General features: G+C 47.8%; 1 protein-coding gene across 3 annotated transcripts in view; it reads right to left on the bottom strand.

Moving 5' to 3' along the window:
• GNAO1 (G protein subunit alpha o1) overlaps positions 1-8,007 on the bottom strand; it is a 299,015-nt gene extending 291,008 nt beyond the window's left edge. For 2 of the 3 annotated variants that reach the window (XM_073307481.2, XM_073307480.2), the window contains exons 1-2: positions 7,425-7,978; positions 7,149-7,191 (exon numbers count right to left, since the gene is read on the bottom strand). In XM_073307481.2, coding sequence (XP_073163582.1) covers positions 7,149-7,191; positions 7,425-7,542 — 161 coding nt within the window. In that variant the 5' untranslated portion in view covers positions 7,543-7,978. Of the gene's footprint in view, positions 1-7,148; positions 7,192-7,424 lie in introns of all 3 variants that reach the window. The other variant, XM_073307482.2, reaches the window with a different exon arrangement.
• Between the last annotated feature and the right edge of the window lie 1,955 nt (positions 8,008-9,962).

Genomic DNA, 9,962 nt, shown 5'->3' on the forward strand with positions numbered 1-9,962 from the left:
GAACTCTTCTGCAAGATATAGGTTTTCGTATTTCGAAAACCATGAACAAGAAACATTAAAATCCATTAGCCAAAAAAATAAATAAATAAATTCTTCAGCTTATCTGACATTTTAAAAAATATTCTAATGGATCACCCACACAGTCAACATAGCAATAAGTGTGAAGAAATGAAAATAAAAAAAACAGGGTCCAATGCTGCAAAATTTACTACCAAGTGCAATGTTTCCTACTAAGAGTAGTCCCACAAAGTTACTAATAGTGGTACTCTGCACAAAGTTACTACCAGTGGTACTGTGCACAAATGTTTGCTGGATTGGGTCTAAAGATACAAAGCAAACTAAGGAAAGGCGGCGTGGAACATGAAGGAAGTCCCTAGATCCAGTATAGCAAATGGAACAGCACTCAGAAATGCTTCAGAACAAAGGGGGCAATACTTCTCCCTGTAGCTTATTCAAATTCACTTCTAACCCTGGGTGGGTTTTGATCATTACAGCCCTTACTTGAACATACAGAAGAGTAAGAAGCAGCAAGGCCCTTTCTAATACCCCTGCCCTGTTTGTCACTCTGGCTGCAGTGGGGAGAGAAGAGGCTAAGTGCCGGCAAATGAGCAGGGAGTGGGAGGAGCCCTGGCTCTACCCTCGTCACTCATTGGCCAGAGTCCCAGGCTGGATGCTCAAGAGCAAGTCAGCAGCTCCATGCCAAGGGTGAAGTAACTGAATTGCTCCCCAGAGCAAGCAGAGGTAAGGGGAGAAGATGGAATGAGGACTCCCTACAACACAAATTGTTCCTGGTATATTCCTAGGGAGATGCAGCTATATTCCAGCATGTGCACAGGGCAGATTGTAAATTTACATTCGAGCCTGTAGTTTGCGTTCTTTGAGCTCTCTGGTTGCACATGCCACCCCTTTGAACCAATGTATTCAGGGAGAAAAGTTTGTGCTACACATTCAGGTACCGATGATCGTGTGAAACCACTAAAGCTTTGGGGCCTGTTGTCTTCTTGAAAGGAGCAAGGCATCGAGCAGCTGTCTCTATGCATTGTTTGCTTCCAGTATCACTTGTCATGATATTGCTTAGGCTGGCTGGAAACACAGTGGGTGGGGACTGCTTATTTCTTTCAAGCACTTTTATTAAGGTTATAAGTAATTCAATTACACGAAGAGCAAGGAGAGTTTATGACTATTTTTGGCGTTTGAGAAAACTTCGAACCAATATGCCATATTATTTTGATGATTGGGAAGAATATTTAACTGGATAATAAATGAGAATGATAAAACAACAGTATAATAATAATAATTTGTATTTATTCTATAGCACTTCAAAATGCTTTACAAAAACTAACCAGTTAAACCTCAAAAAACCTCTGCCAAGTAGGTAGTGGAATCCCCACTTACCAGTGGGAGAAACCGAGGCACAGTGTGAACTGAACTGATAGCTGAGCCCAATGCTGGACCCATACCTTCTGACTCAGCCCTGTACATTAAACATTAGGCAATGCGTTCCCTAGTGACTTCCCGCAGATCTACAAAAACTTAAGTAGCTACAGCAGCATGCTAATTACAGCTCACAACTGAACCAGTGTTTAGGAGTGTACTGCCTGTGTTCAACTGTGGCCTTGAGCAGGAGGAAAATGAGTGAATCTTTTAAAAATTTGTAATGATTCAGACTAGGGCTTTTTGCATGTTTTACAACCTGCTGGTTAGTCAAGCCAAAAAACCCACTGTGGTAAGTTCATACAAAACATTCTCTACTTCTTCAGAACTCATCAAGGGTCATACTTGCATCTAGTTAGTTTGCTAGACCACTTTCCATAAGACTCAATGTTTCATGTCAGCATATGACAGTTGAATTCATTGCAAAGAGTTCCACACTAGATTTCAAAAGAGAGGAAGCAATGCAATTCACTATTACCGCTTCAAGATAGCGGCTTTAATATTTAGAGTGCAGAGAATAAGAAACAAATCGAGATCCATTAGCCAAAAACCCATTATTCTGCAGCTTGTCTGACATGCCATTATGCTAATTATGGCTCACAACTGAACAGTCATATTCAGCAAAGCACTTAAGCACACGTTTAAATACGTTTTATTGAATAGGGATGGACTTAGCCATGTATTAATTGCTTTCCTGAACTGGGGTCTCCTTGATGAATGTTCCAAGCCACACCCTGTTATCTAGAAATCCAATTATGCTAAAAAGATTGTCTAGATTTCACACTGCATTACAGATAGTACAGAAAGAAAAGTTGCATATTATAACTTATCACTATCTCTGCATTTATTTTAAGATTTAACACACAAGATAGTGTCACATTTATTTGAAGCCTAAATACAAATGGGTGATTCCTTCTCTTGTAAAAGAATTCTTCACTATATGCTTTATTGTTCATAACCAAATAGATCAGGCATATCCATTAAAAATACTCATTAGTTTATGTTGTAGCAAAGCAGAGTTGAACCCAGTCCTGATTCTGAAAAGGGGGTGCCTTATGCTCACACTGACCTGAATGGGGGTGAAGGGTGGCAGAGCACCTTGAGGGACTGGTCCCCTAATTACTATGGCCCAGATCCTGCAGTTCATTGCATTGGTGCAGCAATCTGCCCACATGCAACAATTTGCAGGCTTGGACTCAGCAAGAATAATAAGAAAATGTAACAAGCCATACTACTCTCGGAGAGCCAAATAATTGTTAACTCTACAAATACAGCTACAGACATTGGGTTATAGTGCATCAAAGTTATCTTCATAGTTAGATTGCAATTATAATGATTTCCACGTCTGCATTGCAAATGTTTGAGATACTCTCTCAAAAAAACCCATGCTCTAAATCAATCACCAGAATATCCTTGTTCACTGAAAGAAAACCATCACACCAAAAGATACATCAAACTCTCTCAGAAGTCTCTATAATTAGGTTTTATAAAGGCATTCTAATCCTAATCCCAATTCTAAATACACCTCTTAAATTGCTGTAATTTCTATCTGCCACGTTTTATAGCACTACTTATTTCAATGATTAACTAGTCTCAGTGTAATGCTCTCAAGCATCTCTTACTAGCATATGCTATCTATTCCTTTGTTTTAGAATTCATCATTCTAAAAAATTCTAGGCATATTGTCAGACCATATACCTCAGTGTGAAAACTACCAGAATCTCTTGGCTTTCTGGTGTAATGCACTAATTGGAAGCACCTAATAATATGTATAGGGCCCTACCAAATTCACGGCCCTGAAAACTGGCTGTTGGGGTGGGAGGGGTGGGTGCTGTATTGCCATCCTTACTTCTGTGCTGCCTTCAGAGCTGGGTGGCTGGAGAGTGCTGGAGAGTGGCAGCTTCTGGCCAGGCACCCAGTTCTGAAGGAAGCAGCGCCACCACCCATAGCTCAGAAGTGAGGGTGGCATGATATGGGGGGGCTGTCACTCGGGGGAGGCAGGGCCAGCTTTATGGGTGGGTGACTACCCAGGATGCTGTGGTTGGGTGGGAGTGCTGTGGTAACACCCTCCGCCCCCCTCCATACAGTCAGCCCAAAGCCCCTTGAACCCCCGAGCGCTGGAGCTGGGGAAGGGCAGGGCTGGGGCGCCCCAGTTGGGGTCTCCTCGCATGCGCTGGGCTCCAGCTGCCGGTCCTGGCCAGCCTGGGGAGGGATTGGACTTCTTCCCCTGCACGGGCATTCCCACGGCTGGGTCAGCTCTACCTCCAGGAACCTCCCTGGCTGCAGGAAGCTCCGTGGCTTCTGGCCGGGAGCCCAGCACGGAAGACGGTGCAGCTGCCAGCAGCAGCGCAGAAGAGAGGGTGGCATGGTATGGCATTGCCACCCTTACTCTGCACTGCTGCTGCTGCTGGCAGGGCGCTGCCTTCGGAGCTGGGCTCCCGGCCAGCAGCCGCCACTCTCTGGCCGCCCAGCACGGAAGACAGTGCTGTTGCCAGCAGCGGCACAGAAGTAAGGATGGCAATTCCGCCACCCCCCTACAATAGCCTTGCGTCCCCCCGTGACTCAATTTGGGGTCAGGACCCCTACAATTACAACACTGTGAAATTTCAGATTTTTTAAAAATTCTATGACCGTGAAATTTATCAAAACGGACCATGAATTTGGTAGGACCCTAAATATCTGATATAAAAATAATCTCAGTCTCCCTCATCACATTCTAACAAACACACTGTTTAATTCTAGCCTTTAAAGAATTCATTAGGTTCTCATCAGGCCTGTGTGATTTAGAATATTATATAATACTGCTTGACCAGGTAAAATGCTAATTTACATATTATTTAATTAACCTCCAAAATATAAATATCAGCGAGTTGTTCATTCTACAGTCATAATTCTAGATGCCAGAGATTTTGAACAGCTCTCTAAATATGCCTCCTGCTGTATTCATAGCAACACTGCTATCTCCACCCAACCCAACGTACAGAGTTTCCACAGTAAAAGACACCTCCCAGTTCTGATGGCTGACAACGTAAGCAGGTTCATAAAGACAGGCGTCTGTGAATTTTTAACTCAGGTATAGAACTGCAAGCATATCATATATTGCTTTGAGGTCTACTGATGAAAAGCACTGTATATCAACTAGGTATTATTATCATTATTACTTAATGAACTGAGAGCAGCATCAGATCAGTATATTATCTTGTTCCGTCTCGTTAAAAATATGAATCCTGCCACACAGCGCTACGGTACAGTAACTTTATATGCCTACATAGTCACAAACTGTACATGGCCACAAACTCATCCCACTATTCATCTTCTCTAAGGGGGGTTTGGATGTGTTTTGGTGGAAGGGAAGTGGCAGATATGCGGATGTCAGCATGCACACACAAGGCCGTTCCGCTACAGATCTACTGCAGACAATCGAATAGATCCCAGGGACACATCTAACCATGTGGTGGTGTTAAATTGCAGTAGCCCCTTCCCACTCCAAATTTGCCAATAAACCAAAGGGCAAAACTGTGCAGACCATCTGTAAACCAGCCTTTCCAAGCAGCGGAAGCTGTGTGTAGTCTTGCCTGAAACACAAACATATCAACATAAAAAAGCCATCTGAGACGTGGAGGGTTGCCAACGCTTTTGGAGACAGGGGGAGTTTTCTTCCTGGATCTCCTGCCCCAGTACGATCACTGGGGCCTGGAAAATGTCACTTCCCCTTATTTTTCTGGGAGTGACCCCCCCGGTTGGCCCTGCCCGGCGGTTTTTCTGGGGGCCAGCCCAGATCACAGTCAGTTCCCCCCTCCTCTCCTGTGAGTGGCACCTCGGCTGAGAGCGGGGCGGGGCTCTCGGAAGAGAAGGGCCCGATCCTGTTCTCGTTTGCAGTCAATGGCAAAACTCCCCTCCCCCCGTTTGCCTGCAGCGGGAGCGGTGGATCGGGCCCTTCGTTCCCACGCCGTGGACGCCGAGCGGCCCCGAACCCCTTCGGCCATTTCCGAGCCTTTGCTCGGCTTCTCCCGGCAGCTTCCGAGCGCCGCCGAGCTCCCCGAGCCAATCGACTGTTCCAGGCTCTTGCTGGGCGCTGTCCACCACTTGCACCGCCTGAAATCTCACCGCTCGCGCGGGGACCGGCCCGGGGGGAGGCAGCTGCCTTGCAGGCAAAGTCCCCCCCCCCATGCGCAACCCCTGTCTGATCTGCCAAGGGGGGGGTCCCGCTCCCCCATGCAGGTGGACAGGAGCCGCTGGCAAACAGCCCACCACACCCTGCCTCCACACCCACGGCTGGGCACCGCTCTCTCTCCGAGCAGCCCCCGGGGAGCGGGAGGGGGGCGCTCCGAGCAGCCGCCCCCTTGCAAGGATCCTTGTGCACATAAATAAAATAAATAAATAAACAAGCAACCAACAACCCCCCTCCCCCCCCCCCCCCCCCCCCGCCGCACCGTGTCAACTATTAGAGAACAGGAGAGGGACTCACGAGGCTGCGATCAGGGAGTGCTCAGTGATGGCGCCACCTCGAAGGAGCTTGTCGTGTCTGTTCCAGGGTAAGGCTGAGATTTATTTATTTTTGAGGACACGCTGAAAGGAGAACACCCTCGCCCCTTTCCCTAGCCTGCCTCGCCTAGGGGGTGCAGTCACTCCCCAGCCACGGGGCCAACTCGGAAAAAGAACCCATTTTTTGGTTGTTGTTGTTTATTGCACAGCAACTGCCTCATTAGCAAACGTGTGTGTGTGTGTGTGTGTGTGTGTGCGCGTGCAAAGGTGTCACAGCAGAACCCCCCCGCACTACAAGTCCACAGCAGTTCGTCACTTGCTTTCAGACAGCCTCGTGAGATTTAAAACACACCCGAGCTCAGGAGAAATGGTTGATGGAGGGGAAAAAGGAATCACGATCCGAATTGACCAGCGCTTTTATAAAGGAGCCGGTTTCCTTGTTGTTTAATTATTATTTTCGGGGGGGGGGGGGGGAAGGGAGGTTGGTTGTTTTTTTAAAAAATCCCCATTTAATTTTAATTGGTGATCAGGAGCCAAATTCATTTCTAATTAATTAAGAGGAAAGGCTGAAAGCTCGGGGGAAAGGGGCTTTGAGTGGCAGCAAGCCTTGTTTTAAATCCGCATTACAGGCAGATTTTTAAAAATAAACAAACAAATACATGCCAGAGAGCCAACCCAGCAGCCCGTGGCAGGAGATCAAACACCGAAGGGAGTGTGTACGTTGAGGGGAGAGAGCGCTGGGAGATAAAAAACTGACATTAATCTTCATTGACAGAGGTATGTTTAATGGTGATGCCCTGGTTACATCTGTGCCATTCACCTCATCTGGGAAACCCATCCTGCCCCCTTCACCCACCCACCTCACACACACCTGGTGAGACAGCAGAGAGAAACCACACCACCTTCCATTCAGCACCAAACCCCTGAACAGCAGACACCTGATCGTCCATGGTGAGCAAAGGGCTGGATCCCCCTCCATCTTCTTTCCCAACCAGAAATCACTGCTACAGATGTGCCATACCAATGGGTCCACAAGCCACACACAAAAAAATAATAACAACAATAACGCTCAGATAAATATGGCGGTCAGGGGCATTCTTACAACTAAAGAACCGCCTTCTTGCAAACCCTCCCCCCCCTCCAAAAAAATCAACAGGGGAATGCCAACAATTTTTTTTTTTAAGGCAAAACGATCAACGCTTTTAGGGCACTAACCCCAAACCACTTACTTCATCTGCTTCACAATGGTGCTTTTCCCAGATTCTCCAGCCCCTGTTGGGACAGACACAGAAAGGAAAGAGCCGGTGAGTGTGAGCCTGGAAGGGGATCAAGGAGATTACACAGGAGGGAGAGCAGCGGGGTGAATGGAGGGGAGGCGGGGGGGGGGGCATCTCGGTGAAATACCAGTTTCCCAGGGCACAATGTGCACGGACGGGGGAGAAGCCTGACCCCGGGAAGAGGGGCCGGGAGGCGGTGAGAGGGGGCCGGGGGGAGCGGCCGCTTACCTAGCAGGAGCAATTTCACGTCTTTGGCGGCGGTGATCCCATCCTCCTTGAGGTTTTTCTCGATCGCTTTGCTCCTCTCCAAGGCGGCTCGCTCCTCTGCGCTCAGGGTACATCCCATGATGGCCACACACACGCGAAAACCCCTCTCGGCGGGCGCCTCCCCCCTTCTCAGACACTCCGAGGGAAAGGGGGGGAAAAAATCACCCCGCCCCAGGGGGGGAAAAAATCTGGGCAACCAAATGCGTGTGTCTCCCCCCCCTCTCTGCTGCCCTCCCCTCCGCTACCTCTCCCTCTAGCAATCAATGCATCCAAGTGGGAGCCGGGCAGGGCTGGGGCTGCAGGCAGGCGCTGGCGGAGGAGGAGGAGGAGGAGGGTTCGGTGGGGGGGAGGGGACAGGGTGGGTCCTGCTCTTGCGGGAGGGTTGTTGGCGGAAGGCGGGCGGGGTGTGTGTGTGGGGTGGGGGGGGGTCTCTAATGGGCGGCGGCGGCGGCTGCGAGCGATCGCATCCTTCGGCGGCTCCGCGCGGAGAGAGAGAGAAGCAGGAGGGGCGCGAGCGCGAGCGCGGGCGCGAGGGCGGGCGAGTGCGCCAGGGGTCCGCACTCACGGGCTCGCCGGCCTCGGTGACGTCCGCAGCGCCCGCCCGGCGCATGCTCCCCGCGAGGCGCGGCGGCTCTGGGCGTCTGCGGGCGGGAGGAGGGAGCGCTCGCGCGCGCGCGCCCTGCCTTCCCCCCCTTCCCGCAGGTGCAGCTCGGAGCCGGCCCCAGCGGCGCGCGAGGCCAGGGTGGTGGGCGGCGGTTCTTAAAGGGGCCTCACCCCAGTGGCACCGGAGGAGGGGCGGGGGGGGGGGGTGTCCCTTAGGAGGGGATCTGTCTCTTGCCCGAGTGCTCTGCAGGGAGTCTGGGCTAGGAGCCTGTGCGGGGGACAACTCGCCATTGTCTCCATTCGACCCCCCCCCCAGCCCGGGAAAGCTCTCCCATTTCTTCTCCTCAGGGATGTATTTGGTCGCTAATCGGTCTTTTCTATTGCTAATTTTGATCATGTTGAGAGCAAAGGCTCCAGCCGGGGCTGCAGGAGACCTGGGTTATATTCCTACCTTTGTCACTTCCCATGTTGGCCTTGGACAGGTCACTTACTTTTTCTGTGCCTCAGTTTCCCCTCTAGAAAATGGAGAGATTGCTTCCTTTCTCCCACCCATTGTCTGCTTTGTAAACTCTTTGGGGCAGGGACTGTCTCTTACTCTGTGCACCTGCAGCGCCTAGCACCGTGGGTTCCCTGTCTTGGTTGGCGCCTGGAGGTGCTGCTGTCATATAAAGCATAATATAGGATTCTGTGAAATATATATGATTGCAGGGATGAAGCCTTTTAGGCCGAGGCACAATTGTTACTGGGGGGTGAATGAAGTGAGAAAAAGTTTCCCTGATCCCACCTCAGGTTTATACACCAATGTGTTAATTACGTTGGTTTTTTTTTTCTTCTTCATGTGGGTGTGTGCAGTTTTTAGCTGGGGATTTTTGGGAGGGACGGGAATTGGAAGGGAGAGTAGTTCAACATTGCTTGACATCATTAGATTAATCACCCAAAAGGGACTCTGTCAGTGTTTGGGCACAACATTTAGATGTTTTGTTTTGTTTTGTTTTGTAAAACCCTAAATATTAATGGAAATAGTTAATAATATTTAGAAATAATCAGTGCAAACAGTTTGGGGTTTTTTTAACCTGAAAATTAATCTCCACGTTGTTTGCCACCCAGGCCTTGTGCTATTGCACTGGAAACAAAAAATGAAATTGACTAGAAACTAAAGTAAAATTGATTAGTTTATTTCCATAATCCAGGATACAAAAAAATAATAATAAAAGACATTTATGGTGAAAAGTGAATTACATATTTAACACTCTCTCCATTTTAATAATCCAGTATATTAGTTATAACAGATGATTATTTTAATAGAGAATTTTTAACCCGACAGTCTCTTTAACATGTACAAAGATACACAAGAATGATATTATTTATTTATTTATTAGATTTTATTAGTTCCAGTCTTTGCATATAAACTGTCAAATCTTTTTGACCAATGTCATTTAATCTGAAAGATGTCGGTGCCTGACTTTAGATACCCTAGTTTCACAATTTTTATGTTAATATTTTGGATATGTTTGGTATCTGTACGATAAGCAGGATTAGTCTCCTCATGGGTCATCCCATGCAGGCTAATCAAAAGAACCCTCCTTTCTGGATTTTTTCTTCTAATTTGTATTATTATTTTCCACCCGCAAAACTGACAGTTGTCTTGGAATTCCAACCAGCTGCATTCTGTATTTCCTGACTAAATTTATCAGTTAGATTCTAAATGAAAATTATGAAACAGAAAAGAACAGAAAGTGTTAGTAGGGTAAATAATGGCATTGTTTAAAACTCTTCCATGGAATTGCAGACAGGTGATATTTATATTCCATTTTAACCCATGAAGTTGATGGCTGTTATGATGTCTGAGCATTAATGATATCTAGAGCTATAACATTGATGAATGCAAGCATAGAA

Source organism: Lepidochelys kempii, chromosome 12, assembly GCF_965140285.1.
Source record: "Lepidochelys kempii isolate rLepKem1 chromosome 12, rLepKem1.hap1, whole genome shotgun sequence".
Classification (NCBI taxonomy): Eukaryota; Metazoa; Chordata; order Testudines; family Cheloniidae; genus Lepidochelys; species Lepidochelys kempii.